This window comes from Drosophila elegans, unplaced genomic scaffold (assembly GCF_018152505.1).
Source record: "Drosophila elegans isolate 14027-0461.03 unplaced genomic scaffold, ASM1815250v1 contig_208, whole genome shotgun sequence".
NCBI lineage: Eukaryota > Metazoa > Arthropoda > Insecta > Diptera > Drosophilidae > Drosophila > Drosophila elegans.
This window is the reverse complement of record NW_024545578.1, coordinates 14,763,800-14,779,859: the sequence shown is the minus strand read 5'-3', so window position 1 is coordinate 14,779,859 and position 16,060 is coordinate 14,763,800. Positions and strand designations below refer to the sequence as shown.

Sequence of the window (16,060 nt, the reverse complement as noted above, 5' to 3'; positions counted from 1 at the left end):
TCGTCATCATCTCGGGTAATACTCCCTTTCCGGCTGAGGCGGGGGAACTTTCCGCTTCATGAGCCTGATGCGCCTTATTCGCTCCTTACGCTTTCCACTCAATGGATTCGGGGGAGAAGCGGGCGAGGAAGGCGAACTGGGTTGACGCGATGTGCGCTATTAAACTTTTTGGCATGCTATTACGGGCCAGGACACAGGCAGATACATACTTACTTGTCATATAATAAACTTTTATGCTAACGGCTTTTGATGTCTTACCAAAGCGCAAACAGAGTCCTGCCACACATGGCCCATTGCTAGTCGTTGGATTGGTAGGATTCGTAGGACTCGTAGGGACAGCTGCGAGCCAGGCACTTAATGCCCATTCTTCTTGCCTTCAGTTTTCCTGCCTTTCGCATTGCGGCTTTATTAGGCTGAAAAATGGAAAATGTGAAAATGCCGCCCCCGAAAACAGAGGAAAAACTTGCAGTCCCCCGTGGGGCCACCTCCGAAATTCCATTGTCTGTGGTCTTGTGCGTGTGGCCCATTAAAATTCACAGGCTAAGGCTAAATGCATGAATGGCAATGGAAAATATTTGCATAAATCTTACCAGGATTCGACTCAGCATGTGGCGACGGGCCCCCAAGCCAAAAATCAAAGAAAAGTCGAGCTTTTGTTATACATATTTATCATTGGATGGTAGTAACTAAAAAAAACTTTATTGAAATTTTTCATACCGATTTCCATATTTACGTGGCTACGTCGTTTAAAAATTAAAAACAATTTCCATAATCTGAATAATGCGTTGCCATTTTGTTTGCAACAAAAGTCAACAGAGTTTGTTTTTGTTTATGTTTTCGTTTTCTGCTTTTCGGCTTCTGTTATAATACTCGCTATTTTTCTCCTTATTATGCTTATAACATATATTATTTTATTTGCTTAATTGCAATTATATTCATGGTTTTTTCTGTCCCTCATATGGCAACATTAATTTACCCATTAAACATTCATTTACATGTCGCGACTAATTTTGCATGCGTTGGGTTTACATTTTTAATATCGATACGTATATAAATCCGTACATGTATATAGACCGATTTGCGATGTCAGTGTGCATTCTTATGTGTGTGTTTTTATATGTAATGTATGACTACCACACAAATACTTGATTACAGTTTATAGTTTATTCATATGGTATATATGCAGGTTTATTTACAATTTTGATCAGTTAAACTCAGCTCCTTACAGGCCCTGGCTTCCCAATGTCCCGGCCAGTGGCCATACATTTTTAAATGTGGCACAGGACGAAGGAGCCTCGGCTCGATTTGCAGGACAAAGTTCCTCAAGACAAGACCAACCTGAACCCATTCGACTGCGAGCGCTTCGGCAAATGGAAATGCAAATATTTTGTTGACAAGAGTGAAAAGTGACTTGCCAGTTCTGTCTTCCTTTTTTCTATTTTCCGGAGGGGCAGTAAGGGGCGTAAAAATGCAACCGGACATGCTGAAATGGGAGCTCTAAATTTTACTGGGCTAGGGCAGAGCAATGAACCCATTGCCAGGAGCTGGTAAATGGGAACAGGAACTGCCCACAAGACTTGGAGAAATTCTTCTAAATAAATTGTTAGCCCGGAAAGTCGCACTTCGAACTGAGGCGTGTTTTTGGCAGGAATTTCTCATGCATTATCTGAGTTACCATAGATTATTGAGGGAGAAGTGGACATGTAAATTGTGTTCAAAAATTTTGTTGGTTTAGGAACCTTCGGAGAAGTTCGTGTCCAAACAGTTAGCTACTTTGTACGTCTAAATATTTACAATGCTTAAACGCTAAGCTATACAGGGTAACCCAAGGACAACACAGACAAATCAAGAACGAATCCCTTTAATATTTACAACAATCTGAGTAAACTTTTGCTACTTTTGTATATTCTTACGTTTCTAAACAGGGGTCTTTGGGAAGTCAGTAGATATTTAAAATCAAATCTTAGGGAGACTGAGTTCTACATATATATACAAATAAAATTTATTTTGTTATTTTTTAAAAACGAATTACACTTTACCTTAGGTATTTAAATCCAATTATTTTAGAGAATACCTTAAAATTTAATTTTTAAATTTCTGCTGCTTGCCAAAAGCCCCCCTGTTTTCCATTTTATTTACTTTAATATTTCTGTAAACACCTAGGCATGGCTCTATAAGCAAACCACTTGAATATAGTTCTCTAATTTGATGATTCGTTCGAAATGCTTTCCATTTAGCTAAGTTCGCTAGTGTGCTGGCAATTTACGTGAGAAGTTTATGTACATGGCTCTGATTTCCGCCTAACTAACTAATCCCCAGCCCACTTAATTAGAAACACACTTACTTACAACTTGCGAAGGAGGAGGAGCAGCGCCATGAGCACGGCGTCTTCCATCATTAGCATAATTAGTTGGGTTCATTTTTTTTTTTTGGAAAGGTATTACATGCAGCTCGGGCGGAAGGACCTCAGATGCTGCTGCTCCCGTAAGTTCGCCTATAAATCATTTCTACTGCATTTAGGGGCTGCTGCTGCATTGGCGGTGGAATTCCAACGGGGCGACATTAATTTATCACCGTGCATTGTGGCTGCCACTATTGACTCGCTCCTCGGACGTCGTCGAGGGTTCCTTGGGGTTACCTGCGTAGCTTCTGGTCCTCTCCTGTCGCTCGCTCCTGATTCGAGTGGGTCCTCCTCCTCCTCCTCCTGCTCCTCCGCCACCACCACCGCCTCTTTGAAGCAGCAACGAGGAGCAGGCCTCCAACAATACAAGGGCCGCCACCATTGTGCTAATTACCCTGACCGCCTGCGTGGCCTCTCCAAAGTGACAGGACCAACAGGCCAGGGCCACTGCCGCCGGCGCCGCGTTCGTTTGCATCGCCTCGGGTCGCTCGCCTGTCCGGGAAATGGAAAACGGTAAAGGAAAATGGAAAATGGTTAGGGTCGTGTCGTGTCGTGTCGTCTTGTGTCGCGGAGAGATGGCACAAGATTTGCGCTGAATGAGTAACAATTTGTAGTTTGTCTGCGTCACAAAAAGGTCCTACATTTAGATATAAAGTGGCCCAAAAAAGGAAGCTCAGGTAGATTTGTAGCGCGGACAGGGACAAAATACAAAGTGTTTTACAAAAAATTACATTCATTTTGTTATCTAATTAACCTAAATCACTGTTGAATATGTATATTATGTTAAGATTAAATTTAAGTCAGTTTTAAACCGTAATACGTTATGCTTGAAACATTAAATTTCAAGTAATCAAAAAAACTTTGTATTCCTCACAAGAACTATAATGAACAACTTTTTCCATTTCTCTTATGCAAATAAAAGTTAGAAAAAGAAAAAAATTTCACATAATAAATTAATAAATCAATATGTTGATAAAAAAAAAACTTAACTTTCTTTCAAAAATAAAGACCTAAAGCTTAAAACTTCAAGAGCTTTTCTTCTAAATTTTTAAAATTATTGACTTCTTGATATGAAAGATCGGAGAAAATTCATAAAATATTAATACAAGAAATAAATTAAAAGAGAAAAATACTAGAAAGCACGGTAATTTTTGAGTTGTAATTTTCCATTCGTTTCAATTAAGAGACAGTGGCTTCCAAATAACGTAAGTTAAAAGATTTTGCTTTCCAAAAACCTCTTGAGATGCACATTTTTTGGAGTGTACTTCTGTTGTGGCGGCCAGTTCATAAATTGCGCAAAAGTTGGCCCAACGAAGACGGAACGAGATGCAAGTTTAATGCATACAAATCGAGGTCAAGCAGATGCATGAATGTATAATCCACATTATCAAACTCGAGCATCCAATTAAGGCCTTAAAGAGGGAGCCTGGCAGCGCACGAAAAGAAAACTCGACGGAGAAGCACCCAAAACTTACCCTGAAGGACGTGGACGCGTATGCTGGCTATCTCTGTATTCGAAGGATAACACGAGTATTTGCCAGAGTGCAGGAGATCCGCATCGTAGATGAGCAAAATGGATTTGGTCTCCTCCGACTTGATGGTCTTGAATTTCAGCCGACCGCCCGAAGTCTCCTCGCTGAGAACCTGCAGGGAAAAAGCGGTGGAGGTGGTTGGGTTGTCATATTAAAAGCGATTTTCCCCCTGTTGAAAAAGCCAAGTGCTGGTGAGTGCTAAGCTAAATGCAAAAGCATGTTTTCTCATAATCATAAAAGCCAAAATTAAATACGTTGCGTATACGACGCGTAAACAAACGCGAGCAAACGCGAGTAAACGCGAACAAACTCACACTCCCACACACTCAATTTCACTGGAGAGGCGCCAGCAAAGAGCTCATAAAAGTTTAAAACGTTTATCCTGCAGCAATTGGCTGGGCGTGGCACCGCCCCTCTTGCGCTTTTTACTGCTCACAAACTCAATTATTGCAGGATAATTTGGCACCAAAAAGGAAAAACCTTAAATTGGGTTTTTGGCTCACTGTCGCCCCTCTAAATTGATTTCAACAGATATTTACCTTGTCCTGATGATACCAGAAGATATGGGTCGGCGGCTCCGGGCTGAACTTGATGATGCAAGTGAGATTTATGGTGCTGCCCTTGTCCACATACAGATCCGGTCCTCCAAGAATGGTGGCCGTGGGCACTGCGAACGGAAAAAGGGGGGAGAAATATTAAAGCAACCATTACCCAACCCATGCTACATTCTCTTTATAAATCGCAAAAATTCCCAAGCTCTCTGCTAATCACTGCGTTACGTCGCATAATCAGCAAACGTTCACAGCTCTCGTCTCTGACGAGTTGTGAAATTCCGAAAATGGTTTGTTTTCCCAATTTCCAGCACATCGCCTGCAACCAGTGACATGTGACCTCCCTTGACTACACCCCGCACTCCCACATTCCCACATTGCCACGTTCCAACCTTCCTGACCAGGCCAATCCGGTCCAGGTTGGCTTTTGTTGCCAATTTCCATAGTTCGCAGCTGAAGCTGCTGCCGTGCCAGTCAAAGTCAGCCCGTTAAATAATCGATTACCGCCCGTCAGGCGGCCAGAGAACGGAAAGTTTGAAAAGGACAAGGCTGCACAAAGTTGAGTGTGATTTTAAGACGGACAACAGCTTAATTTTGTGCTGCTTTGGCAGGGATACAACAACTTAATATTTTAAATAAGATTCCATGAAGTTTTTGGGGCTTGTTGTTAGAGGGAAAAATACTGCTTTATTAAAAAGGTCTTAAGAATTAGGAAATACAAAAGCTTACATTAAAAAAGAAAGCTTAGTAATCAAAAAAAGGATTAGCTAATTTAACTTTTCATTATCCAACACCAAACATTGGCTTTTTCCTACACTAATTCAAATGTCAAGTTAGTCATAGTTTGCTTTGCTGTGTTACTTGTTATGAGCTGAAAATTTGTAATAATTTTTGTGTTCAATTTGTATACCATTTGGCAATTTGGCCAGTGCTGTTTTTTACACTCCCATTACACTTAACAATTCACTTGGCAGCTTAGTTAGTACTCAACAGAAATGGAAGGACTGCAGTTGAGTTTTTTTCTAAGCCAGATTTGGTTTCTCAGAAGTGTTCTGGGCATAGACTTCTGTGATGTACAATCCTGCCATGGCAAGAGGCATATAGGTTGTGATAACACCATGGTGGGTGAGTACTTCATGGTCATGTACATATTTATTCAAATCCAATTTTCTTAAGATGTTCGATGACAGCTGCCTGCGTTACCACAGTCTGGTAAATATGCAGTTTTTTAGGCAGTATTTACTGGGTCTCCACAACGAGTATCGCCAGGAGGTAGCCAGCAGCGTGTATGCAGACCTGCCACCTGCCCAAAAAATGCCCGAATTGGTGTGGGACGATTACCTGTCGGTGGTGGCCGAATATCACCTGAAACGCTGCCAAAGGGAACTTCCTGATGACTTGTGCCTGGCCACCGATGACTTCGCCCATCCCCAATTCAACTACGCCGAGGATTTCTATCCAAGACCAAGGATTCGTCAGTCAAACGTACGCGAGATGACAACTCTATCGGAACAATGGATGGATGAGCTTTTCGATTTGGACGATATCAGCACGGAAAATGCGGAAAGCGAGATCGGTAATATTATTAACGATAAGAGCTCTTACATGGGATGTGCCGCTGGCCGGGACTTCGATCTGTGGAACATACACTTCGTCCTTGTCTGCTACTACAGCTCAGGACCTCCTGAGAAGGGAAGTCTCTACGAGGAGGGCCTTTTCAATGCCAGCCTCTGTACCCACGGACAAAGTGATGTGTACCCCAACCTTTGCAAAACACTGACCCTGAATGACTAAGTCGCAGCATCTCCGGCCAAATAAATATTGCAAAGGCTTTGGGGATAATTAAATGTGCGAGTCACTTGGGCCAAAAGTGGCAAAAAGGGCAGTGCTGGACTGTTGAATTCTCTTATAGCTGGAAATCAATTGTTTGTTGTTAACCAAAAGTTAACAACTTAAGAAAATAAATTCATTTTTGTAGCCAGATCCTGCACATATTAAATTCATATTTAGTTAAGTCCCATTAATCACGTACCCAATTTCTGATCTTATTAACTATATTAACCTACATTTTAAATTGAATAGGAAACCAATCAAAACCAAATTAAAAGCATTTGGACTGGTTATTATAAACTGTTAATTTGGACAGAACACTTAACGGTTTATTTATTTATATACTAATTATAAAGGTTTAATCCTTACTGTTTAAGTTTAAAAGTTATAAATTAGTGCGCTAGCCACACATTAATTGTTTTAAAAAAAATTTGATAACTTGTTGAAAAACATTTTTATGTAAAAAAACTTTTTCCCAATTTTATTGCCATTGCAAACATTTTTCTTGCCATTTTAGCAATTTTCTGGCTCTCAAATTGCGGCAACACTGGAGCAGAGAGACCGAGAAATTGCAAAAAGGTAGAGAATAATAGGTGGAGTAACAGTAACCGTAACAAGCTGGCAAAGTTAGTGGGTAAAAGCTTGTTGGAAAGCAATTTGTTCGTCATGAGCCAGAAAAGTGCTTGCCCCGGGCGCCCAGCACTTGACTCGACAAACACCCGACTCCGCACCACAACCGCAGCTCGCAGCTGGCACGGAAAATGTTGTAAAATATTAAAAAATAATGTGCATGCATGGCAGCCCTCAAGCAGACCTCTCATCTCCGTCTGCCACCTTATTGCTCCTCTATTCGGCGAGCAGACTTGTCACTCAGCCAAATAGTGTGTGTGCCAGAGTCTAGGCAGTCCAGCCAAAACCCATTCACCGACTCTGCGACGACTTTACTAACCCGCAACTGTCTGAATGGGTCCGAACATCCCGGCGAACTCATCGTTGCCGGACTGATAAACCCGATTCTCGGCTATATAGAAGGCGTCGTCGCTATAATACTGCTGCATCATGTCGCTGGTCTCGGCGTCTATCAGATCTGCCCATCGAATCGTCGGATAGGGGTAACCAAAAATATAAAAAAAAGGAAAAAAGAAAAAATAAAACAAATAGTATATGAAACCAAAATATAAATAGAAATAGAAAATCGTTCAAATAATTATCATAAGCCACCCGCTAAACTAATCAAGCAAATTACTTAGGCGGGCATGAGACCAAAAATAGAATTTTACCGTCCATTATAATTAGGTGGCCATAAGTCCACCTGCTGAATAATTCAAATGCGATTTATTGGCTACTATTTTAGGAAAAAACTTAAAGTTTGGTTCCATCGAATTGTGTTTCCAATCACGATTTCAAATTTGGTATTCTGGCCTTTTTCCACTCCAGTCTCGCTTATTTTGGTGAGGCTCTGTCTGATGGATTTAGGAAAACCATAAAAATAATTCAACCAAAATATAAATACGTTTTATGGCTCCAGGATTAAAGAGAGAATGAATCTTATTCAAGTAAAAATATGTGTCTGCGAAATGTCTGTTTTTTTTTATCTACACCTTAATTCCAGTATAAATAGGGTCTTCTGTCGATATCCGTTTATGTGTGCGTCACGGCTCACGTCCGTCCATCAATCTGCCCGAAAGAATTTGGGTAAATTCCTCTGTCATATTTACCGGCAAAGTCGCGCCTTCGTTTTTGTATCCTGCTGCGACGATTGCCAAGTGTGCATAATTTACACTCTTGAAAATTGCATGAATATGCAAAACGATACAGAAAAATATGCCAAATTTCCCAAACAAACAGGAAACCATGACAGAGGCTCTGAATTCTTTCGTTTCTGCGCGTAAATATTACGTTAAGCGAGCTGAACTGGAATACACGTTAATCCATAAACAAATTTTTGTATACTCTTTTACAAATATTCTTTTTTAAATGACGGATAACACTCCAATATCGTATAAATATAAGAAAAGTTAAGCACTTGACACTGCAGGTATTTTGGTCACTTTTCTGCAAAAGCGTTTTTAAAAAATTGTAAAAAAAAAAAAAATATTAAAAATAAAGAAAACCCCAGTTAAAAATAAATTAAACCAGAGACTAAAGCCACAAGACTATGTCTGCAAGAAAATTTATGGACTTGGACTGCAGGTTTTTGGCTACTTTTCTGCTAAGCCATTTTTCGCATATTAAGAAGGGGGTTACATCATCAAAACAAGTGTAGCTACTCACCCACGATATTCAGGTTGACCGAGTAGCTGCGCACGGGCTGCGTGGATATTTGGCACTCGTACACCCCGGCGTCCCTCTGCTGGGCCCACTTGATCTGAAGGGTCCACTCGTCGATGTCCCGATGGTAGGAGGTCTGGAACCGCTGGTCCGTCGTATAGGTATAGGTGCCCACGGTGAGGATGTGCAGGTCGCGATGTCGTATCCAGGCAACCTGAGGAAAGGACCTCATGTCCATTAATACTAGGCTCTGGGGACTTCAAAGAGGCCAGGTTTGAATTTGTGTTAGGGGTCAATCGCCGCCACAGAAACCGCAAAATTTATGCAGCTCACAGACTGAATTTTCATACAACTTGGAATTAGTGTGCGGAACGCATGACAGACCCGGAAAATGATACGCCCCATCCTGCGACATTCACTCGACATTGCCCACTACATTTGATACAAATTTGTTGCCTGTCGTTCTTTTTTTTTGTCTATTTTTGGTAGTGGAGGCTCCTTGTTTATGCGGCTAACTGTCTAACCAATAACACACACAGACCGAGAGACCGACAGACAGACAGACAGAGTCAGCCAACTGTGTGGCATCCATCTGTGCAGTTCCAGTTCCAGTTCCACTTTCCTGTCTGGCCCGCCTGTCTAATTCTGCAATAACAGCAGGAAAAAAGCACAAAAAAACGAGGCAACGGCAACCCGAAAAAGTAGGAAAGTAAACTTTAGCCCGGGCTGGCCATAAATTTACTGTTGGCCAAAAACCGAGCACGGCCAGTTAACTGGAGGATGTGTGTGTAGTTTACTGATTGCGGAAGCGGATTTGGCCTGGAGGAAATCTATGAGCCCCATGACCGTGGCCAAATCGCTTAGCGTAATCAACGTTTGCGAGCCTGCCAGCACCTGCAAACTTTCGCAGCAAAAAAAAACGGGGTAGCGGTGAATTTGGCAAATGCGTGCACAATATTTCCGCATTGTGTCTGCGGCATAAACTATACCGCCCCCCTTTGTTATGGCAACCAATTTAATTTTGATCGCTGAAATGCAACACCTTGTTTCGGTGCTCGAAACTTAACTAACTATCGGCTAGAGGAGACTTTAATTGGGTTGGGTGGATCAAGTTACGCCATCCTAGACAAAAAAGGGCAAAAGGCAAAAAAACCGGGTGGTCAGCATGTGTGTGGGTATGTGTGTGTGTCAGCTGCTGTCACGTATTACATAATAAACTGGCAGCAAATTTAATAACACCACTGTGTCTGTGTCGGCCATCTAAGTGGATATTTGGTGACACATTCGCCGCACTTGCGGTCGCCCCATTTCGGAGCTCTTTGTTTATTAAATGTAAATAAAAATCAAGATTATTAATACGAAATGTTTCCGGCTGTTGTCTCCCTGTTGACTTATCCTGCACTGAGGGAAAAGCTAGCAACCTAATATTCAACTTGAAAGAGCTTTCCCCACAAACATGTTAAATAAGCCGAATAAGCCGAAATAACATTAAATAAATCATACAAAAGCAGTATTTTTATGGTTTTAAATAGGCATAAGATTTTAATTTCGATAAAAAAGTATTAGTATTTTTGGGGCTCTAATATTATTAAGCATTGATTACAAATAATTTAATTTCATAAATTTTGACATTATATATAACTTCTTATATAAAACTTCTTACTTTGGCTGATGAAACTTTTTCGAAGCCTTTGTAAGCTTTAATATTTATCTAAGTTTCGTTTTTTATTTGTTAAACATACTTATATTAATTCCTCTAAGAAGTTTTTTCCCTTTCCCGCGATTTAGCGATTACAAATAATTGTCTTTTAAAAAAGTTGACAATTAACAATGAGTTTCTTAAGACCCTCATATAACATATTTGTCGGTTTTTGCAGGTGTAGATTTATTACGGCACGCCGGAACTTACCGTCTTATTACCCAGATGCTTGACACGACAGCCCAGATATGCGGATTTGCCCACCAGCGATGTGATGTTCCTGGGCATGGTGAGATCAAAGTACGGCTCGTTCCACTTGTGGCCATGGGGATAATGCGAGGGGGGAGCGTGGGTGGGCTTCGCCTCGGCGTTGTTGTGATTGTTGTTGCTCACAGATTGCCGCTGGTAGCACACGGCCAGCCCTGAAAAATATATAAGGAAACGGGATTTGAGATTGATATATATGATATATAAAATAGCTTCAAGTGCGAATATGGCCTGCCATAATGGGGCTGGCACCTGACGTCAAGGACACACCCCCAATTTTTCTTGGCCGAAAAATAAAATTCGGGAGAATCAAAAACTGCACCTTAACGTGTATACTTTAATTAAAGCGATGACACAACCCCCGTATTTTTTTCTGTTTTCGCTTGCTTTCATTTCACGCTTTTCCCCACCCTTAGAAAAATAAAAAAAGAGTCACTAAGTGGCGTTCGCATGGCTGATTTTACCAAGTGGTCACCATGTGAAGTGCCGGGTGTTGTTGTTTAGTTAGTTGCTCGCATTGCAAAAACACAGTTGTTGTTTCATTTTCATTTATGGCCTGCTGGCAGGGGTTAATTTTCTAATTACTCGACGCGACGACGACTTTCTATGACTTCGCCGTCGCCATTTGTAAAACGGCAAAAGCAAAAAGCTTTTATAGCCCACTCAAAACCATCCCCGCTCTTTGAAACAGAAAACATGGAACCCTTTTACGGCAAAATAGTAAAACTGTAAAATTGCAAAAATTTCATTTCCGCCTAAAAGCAACCTAGCTGGCAAACAAACCAAACAAACAACAATCTAAACGAACTCCCAAATGGCTCAGCTCATAAAGCTTGTCATTTACAGAATTAAGTACGAGTACGTGGATGAGGATTTTTTTAATTGGGTAAAAATAAAACCCAGAGACAAATCAAATAAGCACTGATAATTATGAAAGAATTGCCTTAAATTTTATTCACCAGTGCGATGGATGCATTTCTCTGGCAACCGATTCAAGTGTTCAAAATGCCAGCAACTGAAATGAATTTCTACCACAAGCCGAAGCACCAAAAGGAATTTTCGGAGCAGTCGGTGAAGGAAAAGCATTCAATGGTCACCTGTAATGGCATACTGATGCTTATTTCGAAAAGCTGCACTGGGGAAAAATGATGGCTTCATTGATCAACAATTTGGAAACTTGTATGTTATATTTCATTTGAGACATAGCTACTTTTCCTTTGAATTAAATGAAACAACAGTAAACGAATATTAACTATTTGCCAATTAAAATGGGTAAGCAAGTAATTTAAAATACTGTCTTTTTTTTGGGTTCTGTATGGCAACCCGAAGAAATTCGGCTTGTGTGCCTTTCATCGCCATTCCGAGTGTCGTTTAGTCAGTAGTTAAGTTTCCTGAAGCCAGCAACGGACCGCAGAACTTAAAGAGCTGCCAGTCAGAAACCCTAAAAGCGCTTTTCAGGGTTTTCCACTGAGTTTTCTACTGGGTTTTCCACTGGGTTTGACGGTGCAAAGCGGGCAGAGGGAATCGCCTCGGAGGCAAACATTGCAGCAGAGTGAATGCAAATAGCAGTGCTGCATTGGCATAGCGGGCATATGCGTATTGCTTTTATAAAACAGCAAATAGCAGGTGGATGGGTGAGTACTGCATCACCCCCTTTAAAAGTCCGCAGATTGTTTGTACGGACTCGTTAGCCAGGCTTTTGTACTCGGTTCGCTTGAGCAACTCATTTATTCATGGCAGCAATTTAAAGGCGAACACGAAAAGCTGCGGGCAAATCCAAAATGGAAATAATTCAAAAAGCGGATTCATGACAAAAATCCGAGCGAAAGGTCAAGGTGCTGACTACTGACTACTGAATACAGTACGATGAATAATCGGAGTCGTAATCGCAATCGCAGCTTGTGCAATAAATATTAATGTGCTGGGATAGAATTAATTTCGGGCAATAAATCAATTAGCGGGTCCGCAGGGAGTGGCCAACATCACGTATACGCCACCGACTTAAGCGAATCGTGGCCGTTGACAATCTATGATTGATTCGTTGTGCGGGTGCAGTGGCCCCAAGGTACCGGAAGGTCCTTTAAATCACCCCCTTCGCACCCCCTTTGTTCATTTGCATATATGCGCATGCAACGGGTCCTTTGGGAGCCATAATGAATCATTCGAGCGGCTGCTCAGCGCTCATTTTACGCAAAATTAGCCTTGGCATCCGCCGCAGACATCGTAGCCCGTCTGATGATGGCAAAACAATTGGGCCAAGGTACACACGATAACGATGACGATTACGGCTACGGTTACGATGGTGGGACTTTGAAAGGGAAGGGAGTTTGCACTTCGACCCCTGCCAGGGCCACAAAACTACGACTCCGGCTGCGGCAACAATGGCAAACGGCGGAGGCACTGGAAGGGCCATAAAACGCTTAGTCCTGGTCAGGATTACGAATGCATGTGTGTGTGTGGGCTGTCTGTTTAATGGCCTTAAATATTTATAAAGCAAGCAAGCACTGGGCAGCAGCAGCCGCAGCAGCAAACGTCGAACTGCCCGAAGGGTTAACGATTAATTGAAACAAAGTTGAGCTACTCTTGTGGCGCATGGATAAATACGGCTGGGGTCAACGCATTATTGGAGGAGATTGGGGAGGTAAATACCATCATATATATTTAACCAATTGCGGTCGCTTCATGAGGACTCGCTTAAGTGTGTTAACCATTTTAAACGATCTGTCAATAACTATAAGGATAATTTGCTTTTTTCATTTTAAAATTATCGTTCTGGGAAAGCCTATCAGGGAATACAAATAAAAGAAGTGATGTAATATCACAGAATACAATAACATTCCATTTTTGTATTTTGAGTTAAACACAAACAAACAAATAAAAAAAAACTTTTAACAGAAAGTATGATTACCATTAAAATGTTACATGTTCCTTAAAATTTTAGCAAATAATTGATACTACTTCATAAGATCAAATTTCAATTTGTGTTTCTAGAAATATTCTCTTCGAGCTGTACTCTATTTAAAAATATATTAACAAAGATTTAAGACAATCCCTGTTCTAAAGAATTTTTCTCAGATTTTTGTGGAAATTAGGGACTTTAAGGAGGCGATTTAAGAGCGGCCATACTTTCCCAGCAAATTAACAGAGTGTCAGCACCGTTTCGCACCCATTTCAACTCTCAACCGAAAGCAGATCCTGACAGACCGAACGAGCCAAATGCGAATATGAAAAGCGTGCTCATCGTGGCGTGGCAGACGGGAATTTTGTTGGTTCTTCGCCTCCTTGCGCCGTGCAGAATGTTACCTCAATTAAAGATAAGTATCAAAGTGCATAGTAATCAGGAGGCAGCCAGACGAGCGACGGCCCAATGAGTAACAGAAACACACAGCCAAAGGCGGAGGCCAATTCCGGGGTAAACACGGCGGAGAGTGCCTGTCAAAATGATTGTCTTACATGCATTACCCTCCATCACTCAACCATTTTATGTGGAGCGGCGCACCTGGCGTATGCGCAATTTTTACATGCCAGCAAGCTTTTTGGTTATTCGTAACTTATTTTTCCACTCGCTCTCCACTCTCAACTGTTCCCCATTTTTTTGTGCACATCGTTTTTCCCAACAGCCACAAAATGTGAAATTTTTGCGCCATTTTTACTGCAATTTATGCACACTGGCAGGGGGAAATGTGGGGAAAACGAATCCGAAATCCCAGGCCTGCCGGGTACGGCCCTGTTTGGTCATTGCTTGTTAACACACCCAATGGGAGTTATTAATGTTTGCGGCGCTTTATTTACGGCTGCCAGGACTCCGGCCGTATTCAGCGTGCCCAGCGAGTCGATTTTTTACGGCTCCCGGCGGCAGTCGCCCAAGGATTCGAAGGATTCGCTGACAGGCAACGAAACTTCAGCCCCCCACCCCCTTCTGCAGTTGATTTAAATTTGGTGTAGTTAATTTTTAACCCAATTTTTTACTCAGCGATTTTTTTATTTATGTGCACCGCCCTTTTAATGTTGCAACATTTTATTGCCGGGCGCCATGAAAAAAGTGCCAGGCTTAAAGGATTCAATTGCCCGAAGAGTCGTTGATGTCGGAATTTTGTAGGAGGGTTAACAGAGGGAGACACTGAGTTCCATCTAGGTTTATATCCGTACTTAATGTTCATAAACTTTTGGCGAGTGCCTTCCGTTATTTTTAATCAGTTGAAACCTTCAACAAACATTTAATACCACTTGCCTCGGCTCGTGTTGAACTTTCTCAACCCGACTTGTCACATTTTCCGACCTTTCCCTCTTGACTTGCGAAAGTTTTCGACTTCAATTTCTTGCCATGTTTCTCTCTGTGTCATTTGCAAATCAAATTGTAATTGAAGAACTTGGCTAAGTTTTCCCCCTCACCGATCTCCACTCCCATTTTCCGTACAACAATGTCGGAATGTCTTGAGCAGTAAAATATTGTTCGGAAAATTCCCGGAAGGGGTGTGCGTGTGTATGTGGCCTGTGGCATATCGAATTTTGATTTTAATCCCGCCTGCATTTGTATGCAAATGTAGACAGAAACCGAAACTGAATTGGAATGATTCTTTTCAATTTGATTTGCCCTTCACCATGTTTGATTTGGCTTATTGGAATATATATAGGGTTTTCTAATACGAATAGGGTTCAAAAGGGTTCACTTGGTTCCTTTAGCGGATGTATGTCAATTGGTTGATTCAAAAAATCAATAGGAAAAGCTTTTCCGGGAAGCATTATAGTAGTCTGATTAAAAATGCATAATTGCCATGCTAAAGTCCACCGAAGAAGACCAGGAACGCCACTAGAAAACGTCACGCATTGTCTATTTAACATATGCACATGTTGTTTACAGTTCGGTACATCAATATAGATTGCTGAATAATTAAGGAAATTTTGCGATGGGCCTTTTCAGCCATATATTATTAAAATGTACTAACGGTATTAGTAATTAATATTTTCATTTGACGTTGTATTTTACAAATTACTTTCTTTGGTAGACCTTTTTTCCATCAAAGCCTTTTAATGGCTTTCTTTTATTAATCACAACATCAAATGCATGTTTTTAGGCAATCACTATGCACATATTATAATTAAAATGTGGCAAGAAAATTAAAGTATCTTTTCATTTTAAATTTATTAACTAATCAGAAAAGATAACAAATAATTAAAGAAATAATTCAAGTTTCTTGGTCCCATTGAAGTTTAGAGAGAGAATATTCTCTAAGAGCTCCATATTTGTATCCGTTTTGCAATTCTGGGCGGGACTGTATCCAACTACCAGTTGATGGTGATGTGAATGACCAACCTAACATGCAACTGGCGGTGCACTTTCCCAGTGCACCGTTCTCAACCCACAAAGTCCAGTTCTCAAGCTTCGTTCACTTCATTGCATGTTAGCCAGGTTCGAGATGGGTTGGTCGTAATTCACATTTCTGCCGGGTCTGATGTTTATTAATATGCATTTGTCGTGGTGTTTATTTAAGCAATTATAGTTATTCAG

The 16,060-nt window shown here is 41.1% G+C and overlaps 2 protein-coding genes across 7 annotated transcripts in view; one reads left to right on the top strand and one right to left on the bottom strand.

Moving 5' to 3' along the window:
* Positions 1-666: 666 nt before the first annotated feature.
* Positions 667-16,060, bottom strand: part of LOC108150275 (zwei Ig domain protein zig-8) — a 41,411-nt gene continuing 26,017 nt past the window's right edge. For 4 of the 5 annotated variants that reach the window (XM_017278363.2, XM_017278362.2, XM_017278365.2 and 1 more), the window contains exons 3-8: positions 10,495-10,706; positions 8,589-8,799; positions 7,264-7,401; positions 4,473-4,600; positions 3,877-4,045; positions 667-2,893 (exon numbers count right to left, since the gene is read on the bottom strand). In XM_017278363.2, coding sequence (XP_017133852.1) covers positions 2,571-2,893; positions 3,877-4,045; positions 4,473-4,600; positions 7,264-7,401; positions 8,589-8,799; positions 10,495-10,706 — 1,181 coding nt within the window. In that variant the 3' untranslated portion in view covers positions 667-2,570. The remainder of the gene's footprint in view (positions 2,894-3,876; positions 4,046-4,472; positions 4,601-7,263; positions 7,402-8,588; positions 8,800-10,494; positions 10,707-16,060) is intronic. The other variant, XM_017278366.2, reaches the window with a different exon arrangement.
* LOC108150277 (venom allergen 3) lies at positions 4,681-6,633 on the top strand. Of its 2 annotated transcripts, none has more exons than XM_017278369.2 (2): positions 4,681-5,605; positions 5,661-6,633. In XM_017278369.2, exons 1-2 carry the CDS (start codon positions 5,480-5,482, stop codon positions 6,276-6,278), a joined length of 744 nt encoding a protein of 247 aa, XP_017133858.1. In that variant the 5' UTR covers positions 4,681-5,479; the 3' UTR covers positions 6,279-6,633. The 2 variants fall into 2 exon arrangements, with proteins under 2 accessions (XP_017133858.1, XP_017133859.1); XM_017278370.2 differs by having other exon boundaries at positions 5,546-5,609.

What these genes read in the sequence shown, in the direction of transcription:
- LOC108150277 (XM_017278369.2), top strand. Translation starts at nt 5,480, where the DNA reads ATGGAAGGACTGCAGTTGAGTTTTTTTCTAAGCCAGATTTGGTTTCTC. An exon ending in TAGGTTGTGATAACACCATG is followed by an intron (nt 5,606 to 5,660) that starts GTGGGTGAGTAC and finishes AATTTTCTTAAG; the next exon opens with ATGTTCGATGACAGCTGCCT.